General features: G+C 36.0%; 1 protein-coding gene across 2 annotated transcripts in view; it reads right to left on the bottom strand.

The window, feature by feature from the left end:
* Positions 1–24,012, bottom strand: part of Ascc3 (activating signal cointegrator 1 complex subunit 3) — a 252,501-nt gene that overhangs the window by 63,351 nt on the left and 165,138 nt on the right. For both annotated transcript variants that reach the window (XM_040733169.1, XM_040733170.1), the window contains exons 35-36: positions 17,638–17,749; positions 17,335–17,469 (exon numbers count right to left, since the gene is read on the bottom strand). In XM_040733169.1, coding sequence (XP_040589103.1) covers positions 17,335–17,469; positions 17,638–17,749 — 247 coding nt within the window. The remainder of the gene's footprint in view (positions 1–17,334; positions 17,470–17,637; positions 17,750–24,012) is intronic.

The raw sequence follows: 24,012 nt of genomic DNA, 5'->3' as shown, positions 1-24,012 counted from the left end.
CAAATCTCTTAAAGGAAACAAGAAAAGCAAAGAAAAAACCGCCAACAAGTGAATGAAACAATTCAAACAGTGTAAGGCTTGAAAGCTGAAATAGAGACAAAAAAAAAAAAAAACAGTCTCAGGGAATGCTGGAAATAGAAAAGCTGAGTAAATGATCAGGAACTATAGATGCAAGCATATCAACAGAATAAAAGAGATGGAAGAGAGAAGGCTTTGAAGATACACTAGGAGAAATAGATTCATCAACCAAAGAAAATCTTAAGTCCAACAAATCACAAACACAAAATATCCATGGTATTTTGGCTGTGAAAAAGCCAAATGTGAGAATGATAGGTATAGAAGAAGGTGAAGAAAACCACCTCAAAGGTGCAGAAAATATATTCAACAAAATCATAGAAAAAAACTTTCCAACCTAAAGAAAGACATGCTAATAAAAGTACAAGAAGCTTACTGAACACCAACTAGAGTACACGACAAAAAAAGTTCCTCACCACATAATAATCAAAACACCAAACATACAGAATAAAGAAAGAATATTAAGAGTAACAAAGGACAAAGGCCAAGAGACATATAAAGGCAAACCTCTCAGAATTACAACATTGAAACTCTGAAAGCCAGAATGTCCTGGATAGACTTCTATACCCAGCAAAGTTTTCAGTCACTATAGATGGAGAAAACAAGATATTCCATGAAAAAACTAGATTTAAACAATACATATCCACTAATCCAGCATACAGAAAGTTCTGGAAGGAAAACTCAAGGAAATTTACTACACTCACAAAAACATAGGCAATAGATAATACCACTTTACCAACAGCCGAAAGAAAAAAAGGGGGGGGGGACCACACACAACACCATAACCCATAACAAATCCAAAAACAAACAAGAATTAACAAACAATAGTCATTAATATCCCTCAATATTAATGGTCTTAAAAGCCTATAAAAAGACACAGGCTAACAGAATGGGTACAAAGACAGAATCCATTCTTCTGCTGCATACAAGAAACACACCTCAACTTCAAAGACAGATGGCACCTCAGAGTTAAGGGTTGAGACCCAGGAAACAAGCTGGTGTAGCAATCCTAGTATCTAACAAATTAGACTTTAAACTAAAATCAATCAAAAGAGATGAAGGAAAAATCCATCATGATGAAGTCTCAATTCTGAACATCTATACCCCAAATACAAAAGCATCCACACCCATAAAAGAAACATTATTAAAACTCAAACCACGCATAAGACCTCACAAACTTAGAGGGCAAGACTTCAACTCCCCACTCTCACCACTAGATAGGACCACCAGACAGAAACTCAGCAAAGAAACAAAGGAGCTAATAGAAGTTATGACCTAATTGGGTTTAACAGACATCTATAGAACATTCTATCCAAACAAAAAAGAATATACCTTCTTCTCAGCACCACATAGAACCTTCTCTAAATTGACCACATACTCACAACATAGAAACCTCAGTAGGCACAAAAAATCGGAATAACCCCTGTAACTTATAAGACAACCATGCTTTAAATTTAGAATTCAGCAACAACACAAATTGCAGAAAGCCTACATACTCATGGAATTTGAACAATGCTCAATTGTACCACTCCTAGGTCAAGGAAGAAATTAAAAAAAGAAATTAAAGACTTCCTAGAATTCAATGAGAATGAAGACACAACAGACCCAAACTTATGGGAAACTTTGAAAGCAGTGCTAAGAGGAAGTAGGGCAGTACTAAATGCCCACATGAAGAAACTGGAGAACAGTCACACTAGAGAATTAACAGCACAACTAAAAGCTCTAGAACAAAAAGAAACAAATTCACCCCAGAGGAGTAGACACCAGGAAATAATCAAATTGAGGGCTGAAGTCAATAAAGTAGAAACAAAGAAAACAACCCAAAGAATCAATGAAACAATGAATTGGTTATTCGAGAAAATCTGTAAGATAGACAAACCTTCATCCAAATTAACCAACAGACAGACAGCGAACATTTAAATTAACAAAATCAGAAATGAAAAGAAAAAAGAAATCTAAAATGAACTAGTCACAAGGATCTGTGAACAAGAAACTGCCTGTGAAGAAATGACAGGAGATAAAATCTCTATATCTTTTGGTACAGAAGAAGTGTTTTCCTCTCCTGGCCTCAAATTAATATGCTGAATCCTATCTGTTAAAATGATGGCATCTGGGGAGGGATTTAGTCATCAGAGAACAGATCTTTGCTATGATTAGTAGCTTTGTAAGAAGTCTCAAAGTGTTTTCTCATTCCTTTTGCAATGGAGAGACAAAGAAGATGGGTGAAGCAGGAAGTGAGCTCTTGCCAGATAGTGAGTTTGCTGGTACTAGATCTCAGCATTTCCAGACTCAGAACTGTGAGACACTTGTATTTTCCAGGAACCTGAGGAGACTAACACAAAAAAAGTAAGGGACACACTGTGAGGACAACTAGTTGTTAAAGGCCCAAAAGATAAAAGAAACAATGCACTAGCACAAGGAAATCTGTGTGAATACAAAAAACTAATAGAGCTGTAGTACTTGCCTTATTAGACATAATCAAAAATAGTACTATGAACAAAATCAGATTCAATAAAATGATCACATTCTAAAACATACTAGAAAATAGCTCACAAAATTTACAAAATTTTATTCTACATTCTGTTATCACAGAGATGCTTGTGAGTAGAGGGGAGAAGAGTTATCAGAGAGAAAGAGACTGATTCTGTTCCATTTATCTAAATTGTTATGTAAAATAAAAAGTATGTATGCTATTTAAACTAAAAGGTTAAGAATTCCCGAATCATCAAGAATTTTTTTTGTGAAATTTACCTCTTTAAAAATGTCATGTTTCCAAAATAAAAGAATCTTGTAACACACTGATTAGGAGGAGTTAGAAAAGATTCAGGCCTTGGAATGATTATACCATTTAGTTCCTTGGCTCTATTCTAAGGATGTAAACTGTAAATTCAGGTTTTTGAACTGAAACAGCATTTGATATTATCTCTGTTGGGAAAGTTCTAATCACAAGTAAAGGAAGAAGCTGACACTCATTTTTAAGCTGCTCTATTTGGCCTTAATCATTTAAGTGTACTTAATTTTACTGGGATGGAATTAGAACCATTTCAGCAAATACCAATTTCCATTTTACTTTTAATAAATTTTATTTCTATTAAAGTTCTTATGTTTCCCTAATAAAAAAATCTAAAAGTGCCAAGTTTATCCCAAGTAAAATGAAAAATACTTATAATTTGGAGATTTTTATATCAGCAAGACAATTCTCTTCAATGGTATTTCCATAATTAAATGAATTTTGGGGCCTTAATATGCATGCATATTATACTAACAATTCTAAATAGTTATGACATCTTGTTGGCAGAAGATTGGTACCAATGGTTAACTAAGAATATTTTCACTAGGATTCCCAACTTTGTTGCTTATGTCCAACAGAGTGCTGGAAGCCCTGGGAAGAGCAATTAGAGAAAAGGAAAGAAAACCAAAATGACTTCTAAGTTAAACTGTCCCTATTTCCAGACAATTCCACAAAGGGGATGTTAAGACATAGTAAATGAATTCAGGAAAGTTGCAAGATTGCTCGGGCCAAGGGAAGCAGTTAGGCTAACTGCATATCTTCATCTCTTCCTTATCTGTCCCAGGTCTATTTGTCCAGGCTCATCCCCAGCTCTGCAGCAGACCAGCTTTTGCAAACTCCCTTCCTCTGCCCTGTACACACCTCTAGTGGATCCCACAGAGCTTCCCCTTCCAACTCAGCTACTGTCATTCACTGCTTTATCCCAGTCCCAACTCCAGCAGGCAAGCAAAGTGCAGAACTTCACATATCCCTCCTTTCCTCAGCTCTGCAGCAGACCATCTGCTCTGGCCTCTCCTTCCTCTCTACTCCCATTCCCAAGGGACTAATTAAACCCATTCTGGAACACCCAGCTTTCCTCCCTCTTGTGAAGCACCTCCCCCTCTTCCAGTCCTTCCCCATTCCTACTTGTTAGGTTCCAATGCACAGAAACTCCTTTTACCTGGAATCCTAATGCCTATACCTATTAAGATGCCAGAAGTTTTCCCTATAGGCAACAGTTACCATACTCTCCTAAAATCCAGAAGAGACAGAAACCAAGGAACAAAACACCCACCCAACAAACACAAGATTTATTATTTATCAGCACCTAGAATTACAATTTTTTCAATCCCAGATGCCTAGACACTAGCAGAAAAACAAACTCAGTAAGAGCCAAGGCAATGTCTCCACTAGAGCCCAGCAACCTTACCACAGTAGGCACTGAATATACCAATATAGTTGATGCACAAGCAAAAACTTTAAAAGAATCTGTATGCATATGACCTCTGGGTCTTTAAAAGATAATCTATGCAAACAGAAACAAACAGTAGGTGAAAATGAATAAAACCATTTAAGAACTGAGGGAAATATGGAGAAGAAAAATTTAGGAACTTAAACAGAAAATACACAGGCAAGCTTCACCAAGAGAATACAAGAGATAGAAGAAAGGATATCAGGCATTGAAGACATGACAGCAGAAATGGTACATTGGACAAAGAAAATGTAAAATCTAAAAATTTCCTGACACAAAACATTCAGGAAATCTGCAACACTATGGAAAGACCAATGTAAGAATAACAGGAACTGAATACAGGAAGAAACACAAGTCCAAGGCACAGAAAATATTCTCAATAAAATCACAAAAGAAAATTTTGCTAAAGAACGAGATGACTATCAAGGTACAAGAAGCATGTACAACACCAAAGAGACTGGACCAGAAAGGAAAATCCCCTCCACATAACAATCAAAACAAGAAACATACAGAACAAAGAAAGCACATTAAAAGCTGCAAGGGAAAAAGAACAACAAACATAAAAAGGCAAACTTATTAGAATTACAACTGAAGATTCAACGGAAACCCTAAAAGCCAGCAGTGCCTGGATAGACATGCTGCAGACACTAAAGAGACCACAAATACAAGCCTGGACTCTTATACCCAGCAAAACTTGCAATAGATGGTGAAAACAAGACATTCCATAATAAAATCATTTTCAAGCAGAATCTATCTACAAATCCAATTCTACAGAAGGTAAACTCCCAAAGAAGTGAACACACACACACACACACACACACACACACACACACACACACACACACACACACACACACTCACTCCACCACCCACCACCACCAATCACAGGGAATCAACAACAACAAAATCATAGGAATCAATAACCATAGGTTAATGATATCTCGCAGTATCAATGGACTTAATTTTTCATTAAAAAGACACTGAGGTATGATACAGTACTGTCCTAAATCTATAACACTAGAGGATACAATCTGAAAGGCATTATTTGAGACTTGATTGTACCTGCTTTATGATATGTAGTAGTGACTGTGCTTTATCAGACCTGTTTTTAATGATGTTGCTCAGAATGTTTTCTTTCCAGATGATGATTGAGAAGCTAATTTAAAAAACAACAACAACAACAAAAACAAAAACAAATGGTGCCAGGTACCACAAGAGTAACAGAACTGTGCTGTTTTCTGGGATTTTGTTTTTTACTTTTTTTTTTTTAATGGAGTGTGCTGGATGTCTCTACAATTTTGTTCAGATGACTGCAGAACCTGGAAAAGCTGTTGCTGCTATTGACGCATAACATACTGCTATTATTGGTCTTTTATATAAATATAAATATATATATATACATATATATATCATTTGAATTTTTGGAAACTTTAGCTGTGCTGTCAACTTTGGAAAAAAGTATCCCAGTTTACCGTGTTGAGTTGGCATTGTACAGAAATTAACAGCCATATCGGTCTAGAAATGTTGAACTTAATTTTTTTCCATTTGTACAGGGGTAACGCACTGTATTAAATATGTAAGGTCTTATCTACGTGGGTTTGATTACAAAAACTAATAAAGTATTCTCTAAATAATGAAAAAAAAAGACACTGAATAACAGAATGGATATGAAAATAGGACCTATCATTCATTCTGTTATGTTCAAGAAATACATCAACATCAAAGACAGACATTACCACAGGGTAAAAGGGTGGGAAAAATATTCCAGCAAATGGACCTAGGAAACAAGCTGGTGCATGCATTTTAGTAGCTGACAAAATAGCCTTCAAACCAAAACTAATCAGAAGAGACAGGTAGGAATACTACATATTTATTAAAGGAAAAAAATCCACCAAGCGGACACTGCAATTCTTAACAACTATACCCCAAGCATAAGGACACCCACTTTTGTGAAATACAAAATGAAATGAAAAAAAAAAAACAGAAAAAAAGCACTTCTACAGATTAAATCACAAAATGAATCTCACAAACTAATAGTGGGACACTTCAATACTCTACTCTGCCAATAGACAGATTATCCAGACAAAAACTGAACAGAGAAATGCAGGAGTTAAATAATATTATAAATCTCATTGACTTAACCAACACGGACAGAACATTCTGCCTGAACACAAAAGAATATACATTATTCTCAGCACCTCATGGAACTTTCTCTAAAATCGACCATATACTATGACATAAAGCAAATATCAACAGCTGTAAGAAAATAGAAATAACACCCAGCAGCTTATCTGTCTGCCATGTAGTAAAGCAACAGAAATAACAGAAAGCTTACAAACTCATGCAAGCTGAGTAACTCTAGACTGAATGAAAAAATGGATCAAGATAGAAAGAAATTAAGACTTTCTAGAGTTGAGTGAAAATGAATATACAACATACCCAAGCATTGAAGGTAATTCAAGAGGCAAGTTCATAGCAGCAACATTAAAAAATCAAAAAACCAACAAAAAACCCAAGTAATCAAAAATACAATTTGAGAGATTTCATACTAGCAACTTAATAGAAAACTTGAAAGCTCTGGAACAAACAGAAGAAATCACACCCAAAAGGAGAAGTGGCAATAAATAATCAAACTCAGAGCTGAAATCAATAAAATAGCAACAAGGAAATCAATGAAACAAAGAGTTGGTTCTTTGAGAAAAATATTGAGATTAATCTTTATCCAAGCATATTAAAAGGGGGAAAAAGAAGATTCAAATTAATAGAGAATAGAGAAGGAGAGCAAGAAAAGAGATACCTTAATAGAGGAGTCATTATACGTTTAAAGAGAAATCTGGCACTAGGAAGTGTCCAGGGATCCACAAGGAAGACCCCAGTTAAGAATCTAAGCAATAGTGGACAGGCAACCTTAAATGTCCTTCCCCTACAATGAGATTGATGACTACTTTAAATGCCATTATAGAGCCTCCATCCAGTATCTGATGGAAGTAGAAGCAGAGATCCACAGCCAAGCACTGAGCTGAACTCCTGGAATCCAGTTGTAGAGAGGGAGGAGTAATGAGCAAAGGGGTCAAGACCATGCTGGGGCAACCCACAGAAACAGGTGACCTAAGCAAATGGGAGTGCATGGACCCCAATCTGACAGCTAGGGAACCAGCATAGGGCTGATCCAGGCCTCCTGAACGTGGGGGTCAGTTGGGAGACCTGGGGAGTCTATGGTGCCTCTGGCAGTGGAACTAGTATTTATCCCTAGTGCACGAATGGGCTTTGGGAGCCCATTCCCTATGGAGGGATACTCTCTCAGCCAAGATACACAGGGGAGGGCCTAGGTCTTACCCCAAATGATGTGTCAGACTCTGATGATCCCTCATAGGAGACCTCTCCCTCCCTAGGGAGGGGGTGGGGGGACAGGTTGGTGGGGAGTATGGGAGGATGGGAGAGGGAACTGAGATTAATATGTAAAATAAGATTGTTTTTAATTTAAATAAAAATTTATTAATAACAAAAACAGAAAAGGGAACCTAACAACAGACACCAAGGAAATCCAAAGAATCATAAGGAAATACTTTATAAACCTGTATTCCATGAAATTGGAAAATATAAAACAAATGGGTAATTTTCTTCATCGGTACCACTTACCTAAGTAAAATCAAGATAAGATAAGCAACTTAAACAGACCTATAAGACCAGTGAAATAGAAGGAGTCGTTAAAGTTTCCCAATCAAAAAATTCCAGAGCTAGATGGTTTTAGTTCAGAATTCTACCAGACAGTTAAATAAGACTTAATGCCAATACTCCTCAAAGTATTCTACAAAGCAGAAACAGAAGTGCCATATTAGTTTTCCAAGGTCACAGATACCCTTATATCCAAACCACATAAAGTTCCAACCAAGAAAGAGAATTACAGGCTAATTTTCCTCATGACCTTAAGCATAAAAACATTCAATAAAATACTTGTAAACTGAATTCAAGAACACATCAAAAAAAATCATCTACCAGGATTACAAACACTTCATCTCTGAGATGCAGGGGTGGTTCAACATATGTAAATCAATGAATGTAATCAACCAAATAAACAAAATGAAAGATAAAAGCAATACAGTAATCTCATTAGATGCAGAAAAGACCTTTAACAATATTCAACAATTTCATGATGAAAGTCCTGGAGAGATTAGGGATACAAGGAACATACCCAACTTAACATAAGCAGAGAGAAACTTAAAGCAATTCCATTAAAATCACAAATAAGACAAGGTTGTTCACTCTTTCCATATATATTTAATATAGTACTTAAAGTCTTAGCTAGAGCAATAAGACAACTGAAGGAGATCAAAGGTAAACAAACTTGAACAAAGAAGGCAAAGGACAATTATTTGTAGATGATATGATAAGTGAGTGACCCTAAAATTTTCACCAGGAAACTCCCACAGCTGATAAATACTTTCAGCAAATAGCACAATACAAATTTAACAAAGATCAGTAGCCTTCCTATACACAAATGACAAACTGAGAAAGAACACCTTTCATAAACTACCTTGGGCAATTAAACAAGCAGGTGAAAAATTTATATGATTAAAAACTTACAGTCTTTCCTGGGCGTTGGTGGTGCATGCCTTTTTAATTCCAGCATGGGAGGCAGAGGCAGGTGGATCTCTGTGTGTTCGAGACCAGCCTGGTCTACAGAGCGAGTTCCAGGACAGCCTCCAAAACAATACAGAGAAACCTTGTCTTGAAAAAACCAAAAACCAAACCAAAACAAAAAACTTACAGTCTTTGAAGAAAGGAATTGAAAAGGGTATCAGAATATGGAAAGATCTCCCATATTCATGGACTGGTAGGATGAACACAGTAAAAATGGCCATCCTACTGAAAACAATCTACAGACTCAATGTAATCCCATCCAAATTCCTACACAATTCACAGATCTCAAAAGGACAAAAAACCTAGGATAAATAAAACATCCTTTTGATCAACGTGCCCCTTTTGTGCATGTGCCATGCTGGTTTTATTACTATAGCTCTGTATTACAGCTTGAAATTGGGTAAGGAGTGCTTCCTGCAACTCTGGTACAGTACAAGTTATTGCTACTGTTCTTGTTGCCCACCAGAATATGACAGTAAGACCCTGTTGCCAAAGACGCCACACTCTTCCTTACTCACTATTGGGTAGTTTTCACAGTAGTAAAAAGTGTCAAGTAGGCAGCCAGGGAAGAAAAGTCACCAACAGTCTTACCGAGCTGTAAATCCTGTAAGCTACCATAACGCATCTGAAAAGACAAGTCCCTGGGTACAACAGTGGTATAATTGTTATGGGAGCAGCCAAACATTTCTGACTGGATTTTAGGCCCTCTCCAGAGGAGAAAACAAATGCCTAGTACTATAAATGTGACCAAGAACCTGTTGCTTGGAGAAGTCATAGAGGCCAGAGGGGAGAATGTATTACTGTTATTTTGCTACATCAGTACCAAACTGCCTTGTGCTCACAGTGGCAGACTGGATCAATTCACAGTCTTCTTCAGAGGAAGTCCCCTGCAGCAGTCAGGTATTAGTATAGACTCCTAAATGTGTCAAAATGCAGAGAAGAAATGTCTACGGAGTACTCAGCCCCCAGTAGTACATTTATGTCACACTCCCTACTCTTGAGGACCACAGAACATCAAACATGAGGGAACATGAAGATGGTAACACCCAGAGTTTGGGGCAGGTTGTTGTGAAACAGGGTCTTCAGTACATTACAAGGCTGTTGAACTCAAGAATTCATTGCAACTGTAGTTACCTGAATAAAATCAAGCCAGTCAAAATCCTAGCACAGGCAGCTGATGGATGACAGGGAAGGATGTGGTCTCATAGGTTAATCACTCTCCAGTAGATGGTTTCACACACACCTATGAGCATTTGGGAAGCATGAACTTTGGACTTGGTGGTTTATTAAAAATGAAATAATTACATGGAGTTGGGAGGAAAATATGGGTGGTATTGAGGAGGTTTAGGAAAGAATTTATCCAGGGGTAAGATAAGATCAAAATACATTATATATGTGCATGGTATTCTCAAGGACTTAAAAAACAAAACAAAACCAGGAAAATCCCTGAATATATAATTCCCCAGAGAAGGCATACAAATGGTCAGTGAACACACACACACACACACAATTTAGCATGATTAAAAATCAGGGGTACGCAAATCAAAGCCATGAGCTCCTCCCATAAAAGTGGCTACTGTTAGAAAGAAGAAAAGAATTGGCAGCAATATGCAGAAATGTTCTAGGTGGAAGTGTGCATCACTGCAATGCAGTTTCTTTCTTAGGCGACAAAAAGTCCTAAAACTGTGGAGGTGACTGAATGGCCCTAACTGCATACTTCAAATGGATGAGGGCATGACAAGGTGGGTTATATCTCATAAGCTTGTTTTTTAAAACCCAAATTATTAACTGTAGACTTTGTCAAATGATTCATGATAGGGTTTCTCTCAAAGAAAATTTCCCGTTTCCTAGCCTTTTCAAGACTTTTACACCCATGCACTATCTTAGAAGCAACCTTGGCAAATGTGCGCTGGTGACCCCCCGTGCATGTGTTCCAATTCTGCCAGGCTGGGAACTGTGATTTTCAGAGAGGACAATGTCAGCAAGTCTTTGCTCAGAATGTTTTGATCTGGACTGACCATGAATAGTTAAAGCAGTATTGAGCAGCAATGCCAGACACAAATACAAGCTTCCACCATTATGGCCATAAGTTTGTTTGTTCTAGAACAAATTCCTTTAAAATACAGGGTTGTGTTGTGTCTTCTATTTTGTTGGTAGTACTCAGCTGTATTCAGAGTCAGTACCAGATAAGAACACTTTAGGAATCTGATCAAGTAATAATAAAGTATTTCTATGGACAGTTTAGGATAAGAAAGTTATGAGCAAATGCTTTCTACATGCTTTGCAAATTTATACAAAATGGTAAAGTAACATGCATAAACAGAAAAAATAGAACAAAACATCAAAGAGAAAGCAGACAGAATATTTCATAAGTTGCTTGGGAAACCTGATTCTAATGATGTTTTGGCTCTTGGAATTGGGTAGAACTTTGATTTTATTATGGTTTTCTCATACTGTGTCATATTAGACAAGGGTGGCTCTTAAAGATAAAGTTATTCATAATTTAGTATTGCAACTCATGCCTTAAAAAAATCATTCAACCTTTTGAATACTGGCAATTGATAGTTCTTTTCTGTGCACTCATTTAGGAAACCAAAAGAAACTGATAAATAAAAATGAACAAAAACTGACCACAGAACAATTTCCAGGGATTAATAGGTTAAGAACTTTGGTCTTCTAAATGGTAACAAATTTATCTTAGATGGACATCTTTTACCAGGAAAACACTTCTTTTCACTTGGTTGAAGAAAGCTTGTAAATATAGAATGCTGGGAGAAGGTAAGAAATAATAGAGAATAAAGACAGTCTCAGAGGTAAAGGATGAAGAGAATAAAAAGATACTTTTAAAAAAGGTATTTGCCATCTGTGCTTCTTCCAAAGATGCCAGGCAGCCCCCAGGCTGAGGGACAGGGACGCTCTTCTCACAAACCTTGGAATGTATCACATCAGGATTCCCCACATGGGATCAAGAGCAGCAGATGGGACCTTGTGACTGCCATGAGGTTAGGTGGAAATGAAAAGCTACTGAGGTTGGTGGTGTTCACTGTTAGTTAACCTTCCTTTCATTTGTTTTCCCTTAATGGACTCTTTCATTTTACAAGCTAGGTCTCCTCCCCAAAGTACTATTTATTAATGTGCTTGCTATTTTAACTTATTTTGTTTCTGTAAAACTATAACTTATATTTTAACTGCCTTATTGGTTGGAGAAAGATGTTTTTGTAATTTGATAAAAAAGAATTGCAGCTGTACTACTAAAATGACAAGATCTAAGCATTAAGATGCTCAATTACTAAGAGGACACACTGGTCTTTGTAATAAATACACATGGCTTTAAAGAAAGTAGTACTGTCAAACCTGGAAATTTATTGATAAATTATATCTATATTTATATATGTTATATTGCTCTGAAACTTTAAAAAATTGGAATTGCTATATTTTAATGTATTAAGTATGTTCTTTTATTCAAATCTATGCTGGGAAATAAGAGATTCAAAATTTGTAAAATAGGATATTTGACATATATGCATACGGATAATCCCATGCTTGATATAAACAAGAATAATTTCACTAAGCATTTGATAGAGAAGCATAATTTTAGTTTCTGTTCAGTTACAAGAACACTAACAGATAAATAATTCTTACATTTAAAAAAGCCCTTAAAATCTGAGAGCCATAAGCACATTTACAATATATTCTTGCTTCCTTTTAGCTATTAATACCCTAAGGAAGCACACATTTAAAACTATGTTGAAATGGATTCTCCAGCTTTGAAAGCTCTCATTTCCATTGCTGTTTTAAAATAGGTTGCCTTCTAAACACCTACAAAACACATCAAACCTGACCCTGCTGGGCCGTGACGATGGACACTTTCTGCTCTGGAGTTGTGCCAGCATCATTAAGAGATTCTTCAAATTACTTTTGAAATGTACTTTTCCCTCAGGATTTTCACTTATACCTAATTAGACTACTAACTACAAGCTTTGTAATCCCTGTTGCCAAAACTGCTAAATGCTTCAATAAGTAGGAGGAGGGCATCAATGGAGCAGGACAGATGTAATGTCACTGGTTAACAATAGAGGTGTGAAGCAGCTGCCTTAATTATGAAGCTTATTAATTCATGGTATGGAAAAAGGCTTGGCAAGGGTTGTTATAAAAATACCCAGTCTTTTCCAAATAGCATCAGATGGTTTAAAACTTTAAATATATATTTCTAACAAGGAATACTGAAATGATTATTTTTGCCAGTGATTAACAATTGTATTCAATACTTACAATCTATAAAAATCATACAGAATCTTAAAACTAATTCTTATTTATTTTAAAATTATGTGATCTTAAAATTTGACATTTAATTTTTTTGTAGATAGAAATGACCTACAGGATAAGAAAATGTGTGTAGGAGAGAAAGTTAGGTATTTGGGAGGCCTAAAGAACTACTTCCTATAGGTTACGATGCTCATCATTACTAAAATTAATTTTCATTTTTATATGATTATAATATGAAGTTGCTGAGGCTTTTAAGTAGTGTACATAACTTGCAAAACATACAGTACATAACTAAAATTAATAAAAATTAAAAATAAAGTGTATTACTACTGTAGAATAAGATTAGTAAGGAGAACAGTCTCAACCGAATCTTTGGCTTTATATCCAAAATGTGGTTATTATCATTTAAACACAATGATACAGGGAAGTGTAAGACAACTAGTCAATTTCTGGGAAAAAAAAAGAAAGCAAGTAAAAGTTTCAAGAAAAGTTATGAGGAAAAAATGGCAAAAGAGTATTTTACTTTATAGTGTTAGAATAAAACTTTTCACAGAATAGTGTAATTATCAGCAGAAAATATCACAGGAAATAATATAGGCTGCAACAATCAAAAGAAAAACCTCCAAAACATTCTGAAAGGTATGAGTATCCCTAAAGAAATTACAGGGCAGACAGACAGAAAAGTCACGCAGATACCAGGTAGGTCTGATCTGGATGTAGCCCTGCCTTCCCTGGTCTACAGAAAAACAAATCCTGATCTCACACACACTTCCATCTTCTAGTTTTTAGTACATCGGCAGTGGACTTATTCTCCTCTCTCTCTCTCTCTCTCTCTCTCTCTCTCTCTCTCTCTCTCTCTCTCTCTCTCTCTCTCTCTCTCTCTCTCTCTCTCTCTCTCTCTCTCTCTCTCTCTCTCTCTCTCTCTCTCTCTCTCTCTCTCTCTCTCTCTCTCTCTTTTTTTTTGTTTTGTTTTGTTTTTACGAGACAGAGTTTCTCTGTATTGTTTTGGAGGCTGTTGGTCCAGCCCGGCCTCGAACTCACAGAGATCCGCCTGCCTCTGCCTCCTGAGTGCTGGGATTAAAGGCGTGCACCACCAATGCCCGGCAAGTGGACTTATTCTTACTCTTTTCAAAGTTTATGTCTTTGGCCTACAACATCTCAATAGAAGTGATGATTTGAATTTATACTTGTAAGATCTGACAGAATCACTTCCTAATTAGGAATATGTCACATGAGTGAAAGTGTTTCTATTCAGAGTGCACATACAGTGATTCAAAGTCCACCTTACTAGGCTTTAGTCACTCGGTTTGTGCCATTCAGTCTTCTCTATAGTATCCTAATCTGAGGACAACAGAACAGTATACATCAAATATCCCCTGTAGATTGCATAGAGGACAGAATATGCATTTTGTTTTTCTTTAAAATCTTTTTCTGAAGTCATGCAGTGCTCTGGTGGGCTTTAGCAATATGTAAGTGCTACTCAGCCACAGACAACAGCTTATCTGTGAATTACAAAGTTCACTGGTAATGTCTAAGATTTCATATCCCAATCTCAAGTGCTTCGCATTCTATACATACGCAATTAAAAGAAGAATCAACATATAAAAAGTGACCATGGAGAAAGAAAGAACAACATTTACAGCAATGGTTCTCAACCTTCCCAGTGCTTTGACTCTATAATATAGTTCCTCATGCTGTGGTGAGTCCCAACCATAAAATTATTTCATTGCTATTTCATAACTGTAATTTTTACTACTGTTATGAATTGTAATGTAAGTAGCTGATATACAGGATATCTGCCATGTGATCCCCAGAGGGGTCATGATGTACAGGTTGAGGACCACTGATGTAATGTATTAACCATTTTTGAGACACCTATTTTTAAATGAAGTTTCTCTATGCAAAGCTCCTTACTTATTAATTTTAATTATGTGGAAGAATTTATCATCACTTGCAAATTCAGAAACTTCCTGTTGTCTCTATACTTTGATGAAAGGTGATAACAGAATCATCATTCTTAAAACTACTGAGCTCATCCTAAGCATCCTGAGGATAGAGAAAAAGGACAGAGAACAGATATTAGTAGGTAAGATAGAAATGGGACTAAGAGATAAAATTTTTTAAAACCAGTCATGACAATCTTCTATTATGCAATACTGAAAAATGAAGCCTCAGTTCCAAAAATACTGAAAGGATATGGTAAGGTGACCCAATTAAATATTTTCTTTTACTTTCAAAGAAAAGATTTTTTTCTAGTGAATACTACAGAGGCAATACAGTCGTCCTAAAGAAATTCTATTTCCTCAGAAAAGTAGACAGTAACATGTAAATGATTACATAGATGGTATGAATTCAAGTTTATTTTAGGAAAACATATATATGGCTGACTGTAAAATTCTATATACTTTTTTTTCTCTGACAGGAGCAATTGAGAAACCTCCTTGATAATAGCTGAAGGAAAATGACAGGCTCATATATTTTAAAAGCTTTTGGTGAATCAATGTTTTGATATTCTTTTTTCACCCTGTGGTCATCTTCTAACACATATGCTCTGCCAATAACAACCATACTTTGACATTTCTGATAAAAGAGGAAATTTCAAAGAACATAATTTCTATATCATGATTAACACAAAACAAAAACCAAAGGACAAATATATGTAGCTTAAGTAATGGGAAACTCTCTTTATTATAAGAAAGATTAACTTAAAAAAATTCTAAATCTTTAAAAAATTTTTTCATGTTTTTAAATTCAAATATAGTTACACATTTACTCCCTTCCCTTTCCTCCTTCCAACTATTCCCATGTACCTCTCCTTTGCTGTCTCTCAAATTCATGCATGACCTCTAATTCTTTAATGGCTATTACGTGTGTGAGTGTGTGTGTGTCTGTGTGTGTGTGTGTACACGCACGCGCGCATGCATGTGTGTATGTGATGTGTGTATGCCCTGGGTGTGAGTGCCCTTGGAGGATAGAAGAAGGTGTTGGATCTCCTGTAGTTTGAGTTACATGTAGTTGTAATCTGACTGGTATCTGTGCTAGGATCCAAACTTGGGTCCTCTGGAAGGGCAGCAATTACTCTGTTGAGCCATTTTTCTAGCCCTGAAAATGAGATAGTTTCATCACTGACAAAATCAAACTTTTAAGAAAATACTGTAATGGGTGTGGGATATGGACCAGTAGGTAAAGTGCCTGCTATATAAGCACCAAAAATTTCATTTGGATACTTTGACTCACACAAAGAGCCAGATATGGCGGCATACAACCTTTAATCCAAGTACTTGGAGGCAGAGACAGGCAGATCCATGGAGCTCAAAGGTCAGCTTGCTTATAGTTGCTGAAAGTACAGGCAGAGAACCTCACTCTTGTGCAGAATCTACCTTAAACGCCAACATTAAACTTAGGTTTTAGATTTTTGGGGAAAGGGAGCCAGAAGAGTATAGTAGATTTACTACATGATACATCTTGTTCCCTGTTTTGGAAGGTGATAGATGGGAAGGAAGACGGGAGTGGGCTTTCTTGCTCTGGATTTTTCTTTCTCTTTTTGTTTTTTTTTTTTGGTTTTTTTTGAGACAGGGTTTCTTTGTATTGTTTTGGAGGCTGTCCTGGAACTCACTCTGTAGACCATGCTGGCCTTGAACTCACAGAAGATCTGCCTGCCTCTGCCTCCTGAGTGCTGGGATTAAAGGCATGTGCCAATGCCCGACTCTTGCTCTGGATTTTAAGTAGAATTTAATCATATGGATCCTTAAGAAAAGGCTCTTTAGTAACATCATAGCACTCAACAGGAAACATGCAAATAAACAAACAGCAAGTTTTCAATCTTTGCTAGAGTGGCCACTGAATTACCAGGTTTGCTTTGGAGAGTGCAAAATAATCTGGGCTCATATACCAACAGCGCCTATCCTACTCAGGAGGATCCTGCTCTTGATGGTCATATGATCATATTTATTACAAGATTATTCTATGAATGAAAATAGAAAAAAAACCCTTGTTAGAAGAAGGAACACCCCTCTGAACACACTCAGGTAAATTTTTGGACCTGGAAACAGTATAAGTTCCAAATTATAAGAGAAGGTATGAAATGTATAACCCATAGTGTAAAACTCACACTCAGAATTGAAAGCAATTCTTCAGTGCTGCACTCAGGTTTCAAACGGTCCTTGAACATTTTGACTGTTTTGTGCTTCAAATAGTAATAGGAGGCAATTCGGCCATATTCTAGTGGCTCAATGCTGCGGTTATCCTATTTCAGATAGAGATAAAACAAGGTAAGTTGATATGGAGGCCCCCATTTCTCTGAGAGTTAATAGTTCATTCATACTGTTGTTGTTACTGCAACAGATTTGTTGCAACTTTCAATAGCACAAGCCCCAGTCACCCCCCCTGTCAAAAGCTGGATCAGAAGTCCCACCTCTCCAACTTCAATGCAGTGGGAAAGCTCCAACTCAACCAGAGACTTCTCAATCAGATGTGACAGGAACTTGTTCATGGAGTCGTGGCTGACATCATCCAAGTTGTAGTAGCTAGAAAAGAGTGACATCAGTTTCAAGATGTGTCTACTATTTTAATTTTAAAAGCATGAATTTACAGCAAATAAAATATGCAATGAAAAATTAAAACAACCACAATTAACATTCTCATTTTACAGGTCAAAAGCCCAATACTAAAGTTTGCCAATACCAGTGAGAAAAACAATACAGCTAAAATATGTAAAATAGACAAATAAAATGTTAACCAGATGAAAAAACACTTTCTTATGTTAAGCTTGATATGAATTTATTTTACACATCTATTCCAAAGTAGCCTCATACACTGAATTTAGAAAGTGCAAAATGCTACCCACAAGTACTTAGTATTTTGTCCCAAGGAAACAGGACAAAATACTAAGGCAAATGTCGCTGGGCTGCATTCTGGCCAGGGTCAAGGGTAAGACAGGCCTCAGCCCTCCAGGAACCTCTCTTTCAGGAGCCCATAGATGTGAATCTAAACTGAAGTATTCATGACTGATTTGCTGCCTGTGTTCAGGAAGGCCCGACCCCCTCCTAGGCCTTCGTGCCGAGAGACACGATAAATATCGCAGACCTGGAGTTGTGTCCCAGGAGTTCTCCATCAGGAAGTCCATGTTTTATTAGTGAGCCATCATCATTACTATCCCTTAATGTTGAACTTAAAGATCCAGCTACTTTAATGGGGTGGAGTAGGGGGCTTCACTCATAGTTTAAAACACTAATTTGATGTTTTTCTCTCTACTCTCCTAAGCTCTGCAGATAACATTTATTAAGTGACCTGTGTAAAGACAAAAATGCCTAAAATTATTAAAAGTTCTATTCTATTACTCCCCCGCCTCAAAAGAAAGTGTAAAATGCAAAGTTTGGCTGAAATCAAATATGCATGCATGCACACACACACACACACACACACACACACACACACACTTCCTTTTATAATAATCCACCTTTAACAACTTTACAAAACAATCAGAACTACTAATCTTAGAGGTAGATGAGTGCCTCTAAGAACATTTGAGAATTTTTCTCCTAGTGCTTTGCAAAACAAAGGCTGTTCTACTGTCTGGAAAGGAAATCACCAAGCTAAAATAAAGCACTTTAACATCTAATGCACAGAAATCCTTAAGGTCCAGCTTTGCATATTTTCCAAATAAAAGCTGTAAGAACATGTAATTCATCTGATCATTCATTCTTCACTGCAAACATGAAAGGCAAATCCCTAAACACAAGGTGTTTGTTTCTGGGAAGGAACCTGGAATGTGAAGGCTACACAAACAATCATGGCAATTTCCTAATCTGCCAGGAAATTCCACTGGACTCAGGATGGAGAAGATATATAATGTCCTACTTCTCCTCTTGTTCCAAGAAAGGACAAGAGTGGAATGGAAAGTAGACTCAGAGGCTTACAGACTCCTTTCACTAAAATCCCACCATTTCAACAGGATTGGAAAAAACTGTCAACAAATTCAAATGAAAGAGACCCATATGAAATCACCATCACAGAGGGATGGAGAAACACTTCATCAAAAGTTAAAATTTATTTAAAGTGTTTGAGTGAGGAATTAAAATCGTGTCATGATACACTTTAAATAGAAAGAGAAGTTAGTGCAAATGATGAAGAGCACTTCAATGTGTCTCCACTGAAATTTGTAAGACACAAGAATTTCAAATGTCTACATTCATTCAACTCTTCACTGAGGAATAGCCAGTAAATGATTAGATTTTGTTTAGTAAAATAATCTTTCATGAAACAAAACACAGTTATTTTTTGTTCATAGAAAGACTACTGCTGTTCAAGCAAACAGCCTCTCTTCATGAACCTCAATGTCACATTTTCAATAGAGACACTCAACAAGTGCTGAACCCTATGCATCATTAATCTAAATAAAATGTTCATATTCATGTCACAGGCCTATGCAGGAAAAAAAGCATTAGAAAAAGTCAGAACTATTTCCTTTATTCAGGGAAATGAAGAATATGTGGTATTTTGTTAGGGTCATTCTTTCTGCTTTAATGTGAAAACAAAAATTCTGGACACAAAGGTTAGAAAAAGATGGCTCAGCAGTTAAGAGCACTTGCTCATCTTCCAGAAGACCCAGGTTCAATAACAAGCACCCACATCGTGGTTCACAACTGTAGTAACTCCAGTTCCAGAGGATCCAGTGCCCCCTTTTGGCCTCTACAGGCACCATGCAATCACATGCTTCACAAGCATGTATGCAGGCAAAACACCATACATAATAAAAGATAAAATAATAAAAAATTCTGGATACCTGAAGTGTTACAAGTACACAAATTTCCAATTTATTAAAAGATGTTTCCCCTCTAATTTTAATCCTCAAAATAAGATATCTCAAATTTTCTGCAATGTAAGGACTCCCTCTGTATCTGATAATCTTTGGGTTTGTTAAGCCTACACATTTCCAGTATGATCAGCAACTGTCTGTATTAATTAAATTTAATAGTTATTTCTAATTAGAAATAATTCCTGAGAGAAATGCATGAGTAACATCCCTTTAAACTAAGAAAACAGTCTTCATGCAATTAAATTTATATGAAACAATATTAACATGCAACAAAAATTAACATTCCACTTTTAGCTATAAATTTTAGGCTATTTAATGTAAATAAGCTCATGGATACTGCTACCATGAATAAATTGTTTTTTTATTTAAGTGGAATGTCAACTTGCCATTTTATACTATAATAAAAATGTTAGGTCTAAAAATATTGAAGGCCATCAATTATAAATCTCCTTAAGATAGATGTTTCAACACAGATTTTGCTTCATTCACTATATTTTGTTTTATTTTACTTTATCCATTATAATTTTGTTTTGGTGGTGAATTTCACTTCTAAGCATTTTTGAAGATTAATTTCCTCCAGATAATCCAGTTGGGGGAAACGCTTTGTAACCATTTAAAATCAATTGCTAACAAAAAAAAAAAAAAACTGATCAAATTCATGCTGTCTCTGAGAATACAAATCATCCCACAAAGCATTATTCACAATTCAACCCCCTGAACAATCAACTTATTCTAAAAGGAAATGTTTAATGGTGTTGGAGATACTCATTCCTAATTTTTTTCTAAATGTGGTCAAAGTTCTCATTGGTACCACTGTAAGAACACAAATTCAGTCCAAGGAACTGAACTTTACTGACCTCTCTGAAACAACACATTCTGGGATTTAATATTTGGTCTGAAGGCAAGAATACTTAAAACGTTAATTCTACAAAAAATTTCTACAATATACTTTCCATCATAATTAGATATATATTTTTTGAGGTATTACAAAACAATATAAATGTAGCACAATTATGTTGTAGGACTCATAACATTTTGAGAGATCTGATTGTGTGCACGACATATTCCCATTCTTCTTCTAAGTGAACTTTGTACTTCCCAGTTTCTGACCTAAGTAAAAGGACAGATCATTACTTTCAATAATCACTTTACTAACTTGAAAAAGCATGTGGCAGCTAACTAAAAAGGTCTGTTTTCATGTTGTACTCTCCACAGTACAAAATTTATAATTTACTGGTTATTTAAACAGCGATTTTTACACAACTGTTTAATTACAGCTAACCATCAGAGTGCAGTTTCATGCTCACTGTGTCGAATCATCAAGTCATTATCTTCCCCTGCTACTAACAGAAAGCCTATCTTTTGTCAGCATGCTATTTCATTTCTTTCACAGAGAAACGCAGTTTCACAATAATTGACTTGTCAGAAACTCTAATTTATGAGACTGAGCTCTGTAAGATTTCTCTATATTGGACTTAACCTGCACACAAACAGGGCTGAATATTTACAATGCTGCTAACAGGTGCTGAGTTGTTTAATGATTCTAATAGCCAGAAGCGTACTGAGAAAGCCAGCGGGATCACAATTACAGGCTGTTTGAACACAACAATTACTAGTCCCCCGAGAAGTGTGAAAGTCAAAGGCAGTTTGATACTGACAGCATCTAGCACATGGGCTAGACAAGCTAACTTCTATTAGCAGTCCACTGGGAAAAAGTCATAACAAGCCTGTCCCTGAAATAAAAATTTAAAAGTCCACAAAATTTAAGCAATCAAAATCTAACACAACTTTAAAAAATATTATCCTTTAAAGCCCCTATCAAGATAGAAGTAAGAATCACAAAGGAAACCTCAGAATATCTTTTTCAACTTTAAAACAGATGAAATTTCATCATCTAGGAATGAAAGAGGTTTTATAGTAAAGTGAAACTGAGACAAAGTTAAAGCAAGCAGTTTGCATTTAATGTGAACAGTGGCAACCATTTCCTTTTGGGTTTATGAAAACCTGGCCAGATAGCTTGCTGGGAAAATTTCCATCAGTACCAAAATGCCACTGCAGTAACTGTCAGTGCTGGGAAGTCATTTGTTACAGCACAATGTTTTTTTATGTTCAGATTATGCAGCAGTAATAATGACACAAATAATGGAAGAGCGCTCAGGGATAGCTGACAAGACCTCATTTTTGCCTAGATATATTTAAAAGCAGAGTGAAACTGGAAATACAAATTGAACCACAAACTCAATTTGGAATAGCTTTTATTTTATGCAAACAATGTATGTGTTTATATACATTTGAACAAGATAGTATATACATGTGTACATATATATTAGTACATAAGGCTTGCCTATACTCATGTGCAATTGCATATATATTATACATGCGTATGTACTTACACATGTGTGAAAACAGACACAGAGCTAGCAAGCCAGGAACAGTAGCTGCTGTGGTATATGCTAACTTTATAATGTAGGTGTGATAGACTGAAGGGGATTGGTACAATCAGGTCATTCTTATTTATCTATAATGTATTGTCTTTTGGAAACAGTATTCCTTTTCTATGGGTAAATAAACCTGGACACGCACGCACGCACGCACGCACGCACACACACACACACACACACACACACACACACACACACACACACCACACACACACACAGGAGAGTGTGTGCCTGTACGGACAGAAACTACCTTGCATATGTATATCCTTTCCACTTAAGATAAGTGTCAAATCTCAATTTATGCACTAAAAAAAAAATAACATCACATACACTGTAGCTATTAATATGAGAAAACTGTAGATTTTTAAAACAAACTTGTCTGTTTCCTCAATTCCTATGCTTTTGTGCCTAGTTCTGGGGATAGATGATTTTAACAGAGAGACAACAAAAATAAAATATAGTCAAAGACAGGCATGAAGATGTGAAGCAAAGGAATTGCTTAGATACTATTGGCGGGAATATAAATTAGCACAGCTATTTTAGAAAACAGTATGAAAATTCCCCATAAAACTAAAACTAAAATTATCAAGTGATTCTGTTGTCTGACTACTGGTTTCATATCTAAAGAAAGTGAATCCCATGCTGGTCTACTCTGCATGGCCATGTTCATCTCACTATCTTCTGTAACAGCCAATGAAAGGAAACATCTGTACTCTCATCAACTGATGAAAAAATACAGAAGTGGCACACAAAGGAATACTACTCAAGCTTCTAAAAAGAAAGAAATGTTCCTCAGCGAACTGGATGAGTCACTTGGTACTATGCTGAATCTGGAAATATTAATGTTCAGAACTTTAAAGCAGAATGCTGATTTTAACAGGCAGGGCAAAGACAGAAAAGTGAAATACTGGTAGAATTACGAAAAGCTTAAGTTACCAGGAAGATTTAGTGCTGGTAGTCTGCACAGCAGGGTGACTGAAGTTAATACGAATTTACAAATGAATTAAAACTCAATTTGAAAGTTATTACAACAAAGAAACAACTTGTAAAGGATATAAATTATAGCTAATATATTAATATCATAACATACACATGTACTTAAACATCTTAAATTTTACCTCTATGTATAAACAATTGTTTGTTAAATTAAAATTTTAAACAGATAAAATTTATCTTCTAGACAAATGTTTGTAAGAAATTTGTTTAGAACAAAACAGTTTATCAGAAAGAATATCAGAGTTTATTTACAGCTGATTAAAACGTTAACTATAGACTTTCGGCATGTCTTATTTTTATGTAGCTATAAAGATATATGGATTTAAAACAAACAAACAACAAACAAACAAACAAAAACAATGTTCAGGCTGGGAAGGCATTCAATAGCCCAAACTGTGAAGTATTGTTTCCACAAAGAATACTCTTAAGCACAGTTCCAAGGAAAGAGGTGGGCAATGAGTGTAGATACCAGTTTTCTGGACTTGGTAATGGAGCTGGTGGAGAATGGGGATACAAGAGCCTGAGCTGTGACACT

This window comes from Mesocricetus auratus, unplaced genomic scaffold, assembly GCF_017639785.1.
Source record: "Mesocricetus auratus isolate SY011 unplaced genomic scaffold, BCM_Maur_2.0 Super-Scaffold_100029, whole genome shotgun sequence".
Taxonomy (NCBI): Eukaryota; Metazoa; Chordata; class Mammalia; order Rodentia; family Cricetidae; genus Mesocricetus; species Mesocricetus auratus.
This window is presented reverse-complemented; position numbering and strand designations above follow the sequence as displayed.